This window comes from Bombina bombina, chromosome 1 (genome assembly GCF_027579735.1).
Source record: "Bombina bombina isolate aBomBom1 chromosome 1, aBomBom1.pri, whole genome shotgun sequence".
Lineage (NCBI taxonomy): Eukaryota > Metazoa > Chordata > Amphibia > Anura > Bombinatoridae > Bombina > Bombina bombina.
The window spans coordinates 1,322,453,359-1,322,467,354 of NC_069499.1; the positions used below are offsets into that span (position 1 = coordinate 1,322,453,359).

The 13,996-nt window shown below is 37.6% G+C and overlaps 1 protein-coding gene across 1 annotated transcript in view; it reads left to right on the forward strand.

The window, feature by feature from the left end:
• Positions 1-1,171: 1,171 nt before the first annotated feature.
• LOC128664558 (borealin-2-like) overlaps positions 1,172-13,996 on the forward strand; it is an 87,048-nt gene continuing 74,223 nt past the window's right edge. The window contains exon 1 of the mRNA XM_053719378.1: positions 1,172-1,316. Within this exon, the coding sequence (XP_053575353.1) occupies positions 1,172-1,316 (145 nt within the window). The remainder of the gene's footprint in view (positions 1,317-13,996) is intronic.

A 13,996-nucleotide genomic window follows, 5' to 3' on the forward strand; every position in this document is an offset into this window, starting at 1 on the left:
TTATTAGTAGAGGTAATGGTAAATTGAGAGTATATCGTCAATCTGAAAAGGGAGGTAGGAGATGAATCTCTACGACCGATAACAGAGAACCTATGAAATAGACCCCCGTTAGGGAAATCATTGTATTCAAATAAGTGATACTCCCTTCACGTCCCTCTGACATTCGCTGTACTCTGAGAGGAATTGGGCTTCAACAATGCTGAGAAGCGCATATCAACGTAGAAATCTTAGCACAAATTTACTTCACCACCTCCATAGGAGGCAAAGTTTGTAAAACTGAATTGTGGGTGTGGTGAGGGGTGTATTTATAGGCATTTTGAGGTTTGGGAAACTTTGCCCCTCCTGGTAGGATACTAGGATTGTATATCCCATATGTCACTAGCTCATGGACTCTTGCCAATTACATGAAAGAAATAACGTTTTTTGGTTTCATGTCCCTTTAATGGGATGTAAAAGTATCACAGCAACAGAACTTTGATACATTTTAAATAGGTGTTTGACAAATTACTGCTCAAGGGCAATAGCAGATTTTGAGAGCGAGCCGAGATTATGTGGCAGGCATTATTGCAGGAATCTATAATCCCACCTAATCTCACTCTAAGAATCCACTACTGTACTTGAGCAGTGTATCTGCCAAACACTTGTATGTCTCAAAGTTTGTTGCTCTGTGATACTTTTTTAGAGATCCCATTAAAGTCTATGGGCTTTCCATTGTACTCTTTTTCATTCTTATTTAGTGACACAATCCCTGGAAGATAGGATATACCCAATAACCCTGCCCTTCTCTACCTCAAGATAGTCATTGTTAATTCAGAGAATTGTGTTATTACATAACATCAATATGCATTACGTGGGCACATTCGAGTGACATTTGCGCCACAATATTTGTATTACTAGATGAGGCTGCCATATTTGGGGAACTGCAGTATGCATACCTCGGTAGTCTTTTTATGCGAGGAATCTAAGTTTGTGAATTTTACTTATGCATGTTAATCACCATTAACTTAGGCCCCAGTATACTGAATATGAACAGTACAGAGCAATGATTGCAATCAAACATGAGATCGTCCCTATAATACTGGTCCTGCATAGGCAGTTTGCCAAGTATTTATCCGCTACATCCCGCCCTTATATAAATCTCCCCTGTTGGCTCCTCCCCTTTCAGACAAACATGCCGCCTAAAGCTAGGAAGCGAGCAGGGGGTCGGAGCAAGGTGAGCGGTGATTCCGGGGTGGGGATGATGGAGCGAAGCGAGGCTGAGCTAGAACAGAAGAGGGACAAGATCCGCCTTTTCATGCAAGACTTCATCCAGCAAGGTGCGTGTAGGTTATGGGTATCAGGCAGGACAGGGATGCGGTAAGTTGTGATATGAATGAGCCTCGCCTCTAAGTGAAGTGCTTTGGTTCAGGGGGTAGAATGATGTGGGAAATAGATGTAGAATCGGAGATATGATGCGGGTAGACATATTCTTGATGCATGCTATAAAAAAAGTTCGAACTTTTCTCTATCCTGCATCTAAGAGGGGCTACCGCCATGTATTAAAAACACACAAGTAAAAATTACTTTTTATGATTCAAATCATGCAATTTTATACAACTTTCTAATTTACTTCCATTAACAAAATGTGCACAGTCTTTATTGTTGCACTTTTTGAGGAGGGGGAGTGGAAAAAGACATAAATGAAGCTTGTCAGAAAAAAAATCTACCAATTTGAAGTTCAGATTGGGACTAAGTGCACTTTTTATCATGCATTTGTTGATTACGCAAATCTAATGTATTTACTGGTCCTGTAAGTGTCCTTCAAATGCCACAAATTAGTGAGGGTGTTGGTGATTATGTAACAATGGCATCCTTCTAGTACTCAGTTATGGTAAAATTTAAAGGGACAGAAAACCCCAAATTTTTATTTCATTATTTGGATGAACATACAATTTCAAACAATTTTACAATTTATTTCTATTAAATTTGCTTCATTCTCTTGTTGTTCCTTGCTGAAGGAACAGCATTGCATTACTGGCAGATAGTTGAACACATCTAGCTAACCAATCACAAGACACCAGTTGCAGGCACCAATCAGCAACTAGCTCCCACTAGTGTAGTATATGTGCATATTTTTCAACAAGGGATACCAAGAAAATAAATCCCATTTGAAAATAGAAGTGAATTTAAGTGTCTTAAAATGACATGCTGTATCTGAATCATGCAAGTTTAATTTTGACTTTCCTATCCCTTTAACACTCATGATCTAGGACACAATCGGCACATCTAAACTTCCATTAAAGGGGCATCTAGTTTAAAAATAAATTGTTGCAACAAAATAGATAAATATGCCCTAGTGAAAGACCTATTTCATTAGGGTTTTTCTCAAACTACCTTTCTTTGTTAAAGGGCCTTAAAGGGACATAATACTCATATGCTAAATCACTTTAAACTGATGCAGTATAACTGTAAAAAGCTGACAGGAAAATATCAGCTGAGCATCTCTGTAAAAAAGGAAGATATTTTACCTCACAACTTCCTCAGCTTAGCAGAGTAAGTTCTGTGTAAAGTTATAATTCAGCTGCTGCCCAGCTGCAGGTAAAAAAAAAAAATTAAAAGGAGGAATGAACAGCAGCCCATCAGCAGTGCTGAGGTAATGAACTCTTTTACTGTGATCTCATGAGATTTGACTTAAAACTCATGTTATTTCCCTATTCAGTTTACAATGAAATCTCATGAGTGCACGAGGCTCACTCCCTTAGTTGTCCCGGGACAGACATACTGATTTGCTGCTTAGAAGTCCTTTACAATGGGATGTGGCTACTGAGGAACTTTTGAGGTAAAATATCTATTTTTTTACATAGAGATGTTCAGGTGAAATTTTCTAGTCAGCTTTTTACAGCTACACTGCTTCACTTTCAAGTGATTCAACATTTGGGTATCATGTCCCTTTAATGTATCGCTCGACACAGGGTTGCCACTAACTTTCAATTAGTAAAAAATGCAAAATAACAAGGTACACCTGTGTGTATAACTATGCATTTTTTTTTTTTTAAAAGGCTTGAATATTTTAGCTTCTAATACTAAATACACCTGTGTGTGTATAGCTATGCATTTTTTTTTTAAAGGCTTGAATATTTTAGCTTCTAATACTAGAGTTTTTCAAGTCCCTTTACCGTTTAAAGGGACAATATCACCCTGGCATAGTGCGTTGCAGATCTAAATAAAGATGATGGTTGTTGATAAAATTTAGTCAAACCCTATGTAAGTTTGCCAAACTGGCACGCAACAGGATTAAAGGGACAGTCAACTCTAAAAATTATTTTTTAAAAACATAAAAAATCCATTTATTACACATTCCCCAGTTTTGCACACCCAACATGGTTATATTAATATATTTTTAACCTCTGTAATTACCTGGTATCTAAGCCTCTTTTAACAGCCCCCTGATCACATGGCCATTTATTTATAAACTATTGACTTGCATTTTAGCCATATAGTGCAGTGTCATCCACAACCCACGGGTGTAAGCACAGTTATCTATATATCCCACATGAACTAGCAGTATCCTGTTGTGGAAAGCTAATAAAAAAAAGCATGTGATAAGAGGCTCTGTAGTGGCTTACAATCTGGCAGAAATTTTGGTAGTTTAGATGTTCTAAAGTATATTAAAGGGACAGAAAACCTTAAAAATGTTATATAATTCTGCACATAGTGCAGAATTATATATATAACATTATTTAGGTGCTATAGCCATAAAAGCATTTTTTTTACCCGTTTAATTTGCTAAAATACGGCGCTTTTACAGACCCGCTCTCTGCTGAGCGGGTCTGTTATTTTTAGTCAGCGCATCGGGCCAGCTGTATATAGTCACAGCCCGGCCCGACCACGCCATAAGACTAAGTGCAGCTCGCTCCTGTCAGTCTTATGGCGCTGTCGGGCCGGGCTGTGACTATACAGCTGGCCCGATGCGCTGGCTAAAAATAACAGACCTGCTCAGCAGAGAGCGGGTCTGTAAAAGCGCCGTATTTTAGCAAATTAAACGGGTAAAAAATGCTTTTATGGCTATAGCACCTAAATAATGTTATATAATTCTGCACTATGTGCATAATTATATAACATTATTTTTAAGGTTTACTGTCCCTTTAATATAACACTGTTGGTTGTGCAAAGCTGTGGAATGGGTAGTAAAGGCGTTCTGTCTTAAACGAAAACAATTTTGGTGTTGACTGTCCCTTTAAGTAGGGTGTAAATCTTTGGTTTACTTTTTAAAGGCCTTAAAGGACCAGTAAATACAGTAGATTTGCATAGTCAACAAATGCATGATACAAATACAATGCTATAGCACTTAGTCTGAACTTCAAATGAGTAAGGTCTATTTCCACTCCAACTTTATCATGTGACATCCATTAGTGACTCTCAAATGCATACTTATATTCTGTGAATTCTTGCACATGGTCAGTAGGAGCTTGTGATTCAAAAAGTGTAAATATAGACGGTGCACATTTAATTAAAGGGACAGTCTACAATAGATTTTGTTACAAAAGATACATAATTGCTTTTTTATTACCCATTCCTCATTTTGCATAATAAAGTTATATTAATATACTTTTACCTCTGATTACCTTGTATCTAAGCATTTCCTGACAGCCCCCTGATCACATGACTATTATCTATTGGCTTGCATTTTGTACTGTTATGCTAACTCTTAAATAATTAATCGGTTATGAACACAATGTTATCTGTATGGCCCACATGAACTAGCAGTCTCCTGAAAAGCATGTGATAAGAGGCGGTCTGTAGTTCCTTAGAAACAGGCAGAAATTTAGAGGTTTAAATGTTATAAAGTATATTAATATAACCATGTTGGTTGTGCAAAGCTGGAGAATAATTAGTAAAGGCGTTATCTATCTCTTTAAACAATAACAATTTTAGTGTAGACTGTCCCTTTAATGGAAGTAAATTGGAAAGTTGTTTAAAATTGCACGCTCTCTGGACTATAAAAAATTAATTTTGACTTGAGTGTCCCTTTAAAAACCTAGGGAGAAAAAGGAAATTTTCTTTTAAAATAAGAGCGTTTTATTTTAAAGGTCATTCACGCCTTTTTTTTTTCAAACTACCTTTCATTATTTTTAAAGTAATACACTTAGTATGTGCTGAGTTGGTTATAGAAAAGAGAACTGTTAAAGTGTTTGTAAACTTTACCCATTTACTGCCTAGTATATAAACTTATTAAAAACAGGTGCCCTTTGATTACATTTTTTTTTTTTGTTTGGAAGAATCTTCATTTGAAAAATATTTACCATTTAGTGATGGTAAACATAGTGCCGTTCCTTCGCCCGCATCTCATACTTTATTTAGCTGAAAGATGACGAATCCAGCTTCATCCAATTGTTGGGTGCCCCACGCGCTGAGCACCAAGTGGGGCACGATTGAATGAAGCCAAATTTGTCATTTAGCTAAATAATGAGATGCAGGCGGAGGACCGGCGAGATGTTTACCATCACTAAATGGTTAATATTTTTCAAATGAAGAGTCTTCAAAAAATGTAATCAAAGAGCCCCTGTTTTAATAGAGATTGTAAACTTTATTGCCTAGTATATAAAAATTATTATTAAAACAGGGGCTCTTTGATTACATTTTTTGAAGACTCTTCATTTGAAAAATATTTACCATTTAGTGATGGTAAACATCTCGCCGGTCCTCCGCCTGCATCTCATTATTTAGCTAAATGACGAATTTGGCTTCATTCAATCGTGCCCCACTTGGTGCTCAGCGCGTGGGGCACCCAACGATTGGATGAAGCTGGATTTGTCATCTTTCAGCTAAAGTATGAGATGCGGGTGAAGGAACGGCACTATGTTTACCATCACTAAATGGTAAATATTTTTCAAATGAAGATTCTTCCAAACAAAAAATGTAATCAAAGTGCACCTGTTTTAATAATAATTTTTTTTTTTTTTTTTTTTTTTATATATAAATTTTTATTGAGAAAAATAAAACATACATACAGATAAAATTGTATGAGGTACATGCAAGGCCTCAAGTACTGATCATATCCATCATATTTAACAAACAAGGCTTAAAGTGTTAATATCATCTTTAGCATATTAAAGTGTACCTAAACTGAAAAACAAAAATCTTTCCTCGTTTTATACCCTTAACTATTATGTGAGTCACTCTTGGACTTTTTATTTTGCAGATTAACAATATTCAGGGGATAGCTTATCAAAACACAAAAACAAACAGGTGTGTCCCAGAACAGGATTGTAATAGATTGTTGTTATCTTTGATGTTATAGGACACCTCAACCAGAACTAGTCTCACATGAAAGCTTTATTGCGGTGCACTTCATTAAGAAGATCTAGCGGTCTATCTAGCCACAACAAAGTGAATTGAATTTAGGAGGAAATTAGATCTTTTCAAATACATTTCAGTGCCCTTAGGGGAAAATCTATTATTATACTACTTGCTTAACATTATGCTAATTCAGCGTTCCTGGGCAGTGGCGCTAAATCAATAAGAGTACATCAACAGATTTTATAAAAATTAGGTGTACATATATCCTTTTCATAAGCATTAGAAGGCATCTAAATTACAGTTTTTGTTTTGTCTCCCCTACGGCTTCGGCCGCTAGCCCCAGAGGAGAGGCTCAGGTTAGCTTATTACCTCATACTCAGATTACACCTATACAAGCAAAAACATTATCTATTGTACCTTTCCATCTTTCTTTCCCCCTTTAATAAATATATTCAGATATCCTCATCATATAATAACTTACTCCCCTTGTCATTTAAACCTGAAGAGGGATAAACGTAGCTAATTATGAAAGTGTGAACCAATTAAAGGTCTAGCTAATTACTAATAAACTGCAGTTTTCTAAAAAACAAAACAATATAAAACACAGACAATAATCAAAGAGATTAAATATGCTGTCATATCACTTTTAAATATCAGACATTATAAGGTGACATAAAACAGGACTCTGTAACATTAAACTAATGCCTGTAACAGCCAGTCTATAGCTATCAGACTCGTGTATAGAGTCAGATTTATTCAGCCACCGGGTGTTAATAAAATTTGAAACCTGCTAGGATCGTAATCCGGTGGTTTAGGATCTGAAACAAAGTCCGCAGGACCACCAAAAGAAGGAGGCTTTAATGTCCCCAAGTCCACGGCCCCCCAAGGCCCCCACCCAAGGCCCTGAGGCAGCCGCTCTGGCCCTGGCCTTTGAATTTGTTGTGCAGGCGGTCCTGCTGTCCCGTTAGGATCCCAGGGCTGCAGAGGCTTGAGAAAAGATTGCTGTGTGTTGCATAGACAAATAGCGCTGGCAGCCAGGCTTTTCAACTTAGTTCCATGTGGGTACATAGCAGACATGTGGCAAGGAGCGGTGGAACACTGTGTCGGTAAGTCCATCTTTGATGAGTGATATGTCGCATGTAGATATGGCCGATTGCTATTCTCCGCTAGCAGATAGGTATCATTCTGTGCGATCCGAACAGAGTTGACTGTTGTACGGCTGGGCGGCTGGTGCAGATCCCCACACAATAGCTGATTACATGACACGTCCCCTTTAGGCCCTAAAGGAAGGCCTTTACTTGAAATCTTGGGTTCTGAAGCTATTGGAGCACTCAACGGTGTAAGCAGTATTTTGCCTATTAGAAGTTGTAGTTGCAGCTCCGAAGGTGCCTTATCAATTAATGGTTGAAATATAGCCTCCAGCCGGAGGAGGATCGGATCTTGCATGATGCAGAGATTTTCAGCCCACGTGTCGATAGTTAAAGTCGCCATTATCCTCTGTCTGCGTTCTCTATTATATTCTATTGCTTGTTACAACAATAAAACTTGTGGGTGATTAACTGTGCCACCGTTGTTTTTAGGAGTGTTGAGTTCTGGTTAGATACCCTGGCGAGCCAGGGGGGGACGCTGCCTGTACGGTCACCGCTGTTACAGGCCTCAATTGTCCTTTTCCTGCCCTAGGGTCATTAATACAGCTGTAGTGAGTAAAGTTGTGCCTTGGGACACAAAATCAATTGTTGTAGCTTTGGGAGCTGTGGCTATGGAGAAATAACCAGCGGATTATAATCTCCTCTCCTGGAGCTCTGGAAAGATGCGACTTCACAGAGCCGCTGTTAGGACACGCCCCCCTTAATAATAATTTTTATATACTAGGCAAAGTTTACAATCACTAAGTTAAAGGGACAGTAGACACCTTGCGACTAATAAAAATCGTTTAGTTATGCATAGTAAAACAAATCTGCGGTATATTTGAATTATTTTGCCTCTATGTAACATAGGTCTTGAAATTGTGGATTTTATTTTAATTCTCAGAACTGAAAAAAACACACTAAAGACTTCTCTAACCCTGCACATATCTTTTTCTAATTGGCTTTAACATATAAGAACTGCAAAACATTGCGCTTTAGATACTAACGTAATGTCTATGGCTAGTCATATTGGCCACATACTCGAGCCCAGATTGGCTACTCCAAACGAGGCAAGTGGTGGGTGTAGTTTGTCTATTGAAAACAAAATTTGTTAAATTTTTTTCACTTGGCTGTTAGTCTATAGCAAGACAATATACGTATCTTGAAATTAGTGTTTAGTGCCCCTCTAAAGACTGACACACTGCAAGCGGAGCAGCAATGAGCGTGTAGATGCGGCTGTGCGCGCTCAGTATTTCCTGCCTTTTCATCTCAGCACTCTGCTGCGTCGGGTCGCGTAGCTGAGAGCTCAGATCAAATATTTTAACTTTAGAAGTGATGCACCGGTTGCGGTGTTTCTGCATCAATCTTTCTGAGATTTTATTGTTCAACATAATCTTTTTGACATGACAATCATTTCATGCTTCTGGCAATCTATACTTTCCTTTCTAGACTTCCTTTTCTAGGTTGGACTGCCTTCTGTGCCTCTTCTGAACATATTTCCTTATTGGCTGATTTAGGGTAGGTGACTGCTTAGAAAATCAGGAATTCCTTACAAATTTTTTGTTTCATGATTCAGAGAGCAGGCAATTTTAAGCAACTTTCTAATTTACTCTTTTTCTTTGTTCTCTTGCTATCTTTATTTGAAAATGTAAAGTTAGGAGCCGGGCCATTTTTGGTTCAGCACCTAGGTAGAACTTGCTTATTGGTTTGCTACATTTAGCCACCAATCAGCAAGCGCTACCCAGTGCTTAAAGGGAAAGAAAACCCCAAAATTTTCTTTCAGGATTTGGATAGAACATACAATTTTAAACAGCTTTCCAATTTACTTTGATTATCAAATTTACTTCATTATCTTATCCTTTGCTGAAGGAACAGCATTGCGCTGCTGGCAGAAAGCTGAACACATATAGTTATCCAATCACAAGAGACAAATGTGTGCAGGCACCAATCAGCAGCTAGCTCCCACTAGTGTAAATGTGCATATTCATTTTCAAAAAGGGGTATTAAGAGAATGGAGCACATTTGAAAATAGAAGTGAATTTAAGTGTATTAAAATGACATGCTCTACCTGAATCGCACACGTTTAACTTTGTCTTTTCTATCCCTTTAAGCTTATACATTCCTGCTTTTTCAAATAGAGCATGAGAATGAAGAAAAAATGATAATAGGAGTAAATTAGAAAGTTGCTTAAAATTGCATGCTCTATCTGAATCATGAGATAAAACATGTTGGTTTAGTATCCCTTTAAATAGGGAGTTTATTATATATTTTTTTTCTCCCCTTTAATTTGTTCTAGTGATAAATTTTACCTGCTGGAGTATAGTAAATTGTTTACAAATCTCTTGCTTTTATATTGGCATTTGCGATAGCTGATTTTGCCTGTGGTATCCCAACCTTTACTAAAAGTTTCTATCCTTAAAGGGACAGTCTACACCAGAATTTTTATTGTTTTAAAAGATAGATACTCCCTTTATTACCCATTTTCCAGTTTTGCATAACCAACAGTTATAAGAATAAACTTTTAACCTCTGATTATCTTGTATCTAAGCCTCTGCAAACTGCCCCTTTTTTCAGTTATTTTGACAGACTTGCAGTCTAGCCAATCAGTGCCTGCTCCCAGATTACTTCACGTGCACGAGTACAGTGTTATCTATATGAAATATGTGAACTAACACCCTCTAGTGGTGAAAAACTGTTAAAATGCATTCTGAAAGAGGTGGACTTCAAGGTCTAGGAAGTTAGCATATGAACCTCCTAGGTTAAGCTTTCAACTAAGAATACCAAGAGAACAAAGCAAAATTGGTGATAAAAGTAAATTGGAAAATTGTTAAAAATTACATGCTCTCTGAATCATGAAAGTTTATTTTGGCCTAGACTGTCCCTTTTTAAAGGGACATAATACTCATATGCTAAATCACTTGAAACTGATGCAGTATAACTGTAAAAAGCTGACAGGAAAATATCACCTGATACTGATATGCTGCTTAGAAGTCCTTTACAATGGGATGTGGCTACTGAGAAACTTTTGAGGTAAAATATCTTTCTTTTTTTACATAGAGATGTTCACATGATATTTTCTAGTCTGCTTTTTACAGCTATACTGCATCACTTTCAAGTGTTTCAACATTTGGGTATTATGGCCCTTTAAGTATAGTCTTAAGAAAAGCTTTGTAAACTTAGCCAGCAGAAGAAATTACACTTCTAATCGGAGGTAGTAGAGATGAGTAATATGTTAATTTTCAGTTATTAGTAATGGGCTTTGGTATACAGACAATATAAAGAAGCATGTGTGTGTACAGAAACTGATTAAAATAAAATCTGGTTTCCCTGCAAGCTCAACAAATTTGAATGGGTTGTGGTCACTTTTTTTTTTTTTAAATTCATATACAAAAAACATGGAACAATTTCTCATACATTTTTTACCCTGCAGATGGTATAGCATGTCATTCGAAACACATTAAGGGGATAACAAATTTACAGTATATTGTCACTATATTGAAATGGGTAAAGTGAGTGCTTAAGGATTGAAGAAACGGCAGAGATGGTTTCTTTAGCTCAATCTTAAACATCTAGGCTTAATGAGGCTTCTTATAAGCAAACCCTGGGTGCAGTCCTGGCCACCAAAGTAAGGGGACACTAAACCCCAATATTTTCTTTCATGATTCAATTAGAGAATATAATTTTAAACATTCCCATTTACTTCTATTTATTTTGCTTCATTCTTTAGATATTCTTTTTTGAATAAATTGCAATGCACATGGGTGAGGCATCTATGTGCAGCAACCAATCAACAGCTACTAAGTCTATCTAGATATGCTTTTCAGCAAAGTATATTAAGAGAATGAAGCACATTAGATAATAGAAGTAAATTAGAAAGTTGTTTAAAATTGCATACTATTTCTAAATCATGAAAAAAAAAAATGGATTTTATGTCCCTTTAAGGAAAGGCACACTGTAGTCCAGAAAGCAAAGTACAGTGTCACTTTTCACATTGGGCGAAAAATTGTGTAAATCAGCCAAATGCCGATCTGATAACAGTGCCTCCTGATGAGTTGACGCAAATAGTCAGGTTCACTTAATTTTCATTAAAGGCTGTACATTACATTATTTCTTCCTTACAAGTTGTCATGGCTACATTTCCCTTACAGGTTGCTCTTGGGTGGCAACTCTTAGCATGAAGTATTGAGTTGCGATCAGTTTTTTTTTTTGTATAATGTAGTTCCCAGACCATCATCTTTCTTTTTTTTTTTTCTGATGTCCAAAAAGCTCATCTGTGATTTGTTGGGAAGAGACTTTCAGTTTGATGGGACAGTTTAATTACAGGGACAGTTAAGTCCAAAAAAACTCATGATTTAAATAGGGCATGGAATTTTAAACAACTTCCCAATTTACTTTTATCACCAATTTTGCTTTGTTCTCTTGGTATTCTTAGTTGAAAGCTAAACCTAGGAGATTCATATGCTAATTTCTTAGACCTTGAAGACTGCCTCTAATCTGAATACATTTTCTCTTAAGTTTGTTCAGTCCACGGGTCATCCATTACTTATGGGATATATTCTCCTTCCCAACAGGAAGTTGCAAGAGGATCACCCAAGCAGAGCTGCTATATAACTCCTCCCCTCACATATCATATCCAGTCATTCTCTTGCAACCCTCAACAAAGGAGGTCGCGAGAGGAGTTGGAGTTTTTACTTAATTATTCTTCAATCAAAAGTTTATTTTAAAATGACACCGGAGTGTGCCGTTTTTTGTATCTCAGGCAGTATTTGGAGAAGAATCTGCCTGCGTTTTTCTATGATCTTAGCAGACGTAACTAAGATCCACTGGCTGTTCTCGACATTCTGAGGAGTAGGGTAACTTCAGAAAGAGGGGAATAGCATGCGGGGTCCCCCGCAAATGAGGTATGTGCAGTACATTATTTTCTGGGAATGGAATTGACTAAGAAAATACTGCTGTTACCCACATGATGTAAGTACAGCCTTAAATGCAGTAGTAGCGACTGGTATCGGGCTGATAAATGTATGCGCAGTTGAGTTATTTTCTAGGCACTAGAATTTGACTGAGAAAATACTGTTAATTCTGTAATGTTTAAGCCTTATCTGCAGTGGAAGCGACTGGTAGCAGGCTTAGTGATAACTTTGCATGACATTCAAATTGTTGTTTTACTGGCATGTTATTCGTTTTGTGAGGTACTTTGGTGATAAATCTTTTTGGGCATTATTTTTTTCCACATGGCTAACGTATTTTCTGCATAGAAACCGTTATATCAGGTCTCCCACTGTTGTAATATGAGTGGGAGGGACCTTGTTTTAGCGCCTTGTTGCGCAGTTAAAATTCTAGCACAGTCTTCCTGTTTCTTCCTCCTTGATCCAGGACGTCTCTAGAGAGCTCAGGGGTCTTCAAAATTTTTTGAGGGAGGTAATCAGTCACAGCAGATCTGTGACGGTGTGTTTGACTGTGATAAAAGCGTTAAATCTTAATTTGATATCCGTTTTTGGGTATTGAGGGGTTAATCATCCTTTTGCTAATGGGTGCAATCCTCTGCTGATTAATACATTTCTCGTTAAGAATTGTTCACTATAACTGAATTAGTTTTCTTTGTTGTTCAACTGTGTTTTTATATTGCTTGTAAACTTATTGAAACTTATTGAAAGTGATTTCCAAGCTTGTTAGCTTCATTGCTAGTCTGTTTAAACATGTCTGATACAGAGGAATCTGCTTGTTATGTTCAAAAGCCGATGTGGAGCCCAATAGAAATATGTGTACCAATTGTATTGATATTACTTTGAATAAAAGTCAATCTTTACATGTAAAGAAATTATCACCAGACAACGAGGGGGAAGTTATGCCGTCTAACTCTCCTCACGTGTCAGTACCTGCGTCTCCCGCTCGGGAGGTGCGTAAGATTGAGGCGCCAAGTACATCAAGGCCCTTACAAATCACTTTACATGATATGGCTAATGTTATGAAAGAAGTATTATACAATATGCCCGAATTAAGAGGCAAGCGCGATAGCTCTGGGTTAAGGACAGAGCGCGCTGATGACACGAGAGCCATGTCCGATACTGCGTCACAATTTGCAGAACATGAGGACGGTGAGCTTCATTCTGTCGGTGACGGTTCTGATCCGGGGAGACTGGATTCAGAAATTTCAAATTTTAAATTTAAGCTTGAGAACCTCCGCGTGTTACTAGGGGAGGTGTTAGCGGCTCTAAATGATTGCGACACGGTGGCAATCCCAGAGAAATTATGTAGGTTGGATAGATACTATGCGGTACCGGTGTGTACTGACGTTTTTCCTATACCAAAAAGGCTTACAGAAATTATTAGTAAGGAGTGGGATAGACCCAGTGTGCCCTTTTCCCCTCCTCCGATATTTAGAAAAATGTTCCCTATAGACGCCACCACACGAGACTTATGGCAGACGGTCCCTAAGGTGGAGGGAGCAGTTTCTACTTTAGCCAAGCGTACCACTATCCCGGTGGAGGATAGCTGTGCTTTCTCAGATCCAATGGATAAAAAATTAGAGGGTTACCTTAAGAAAATGTTTGTTCAACAAGGTTTTATATTGCAGCCTCTTCCATGCATTG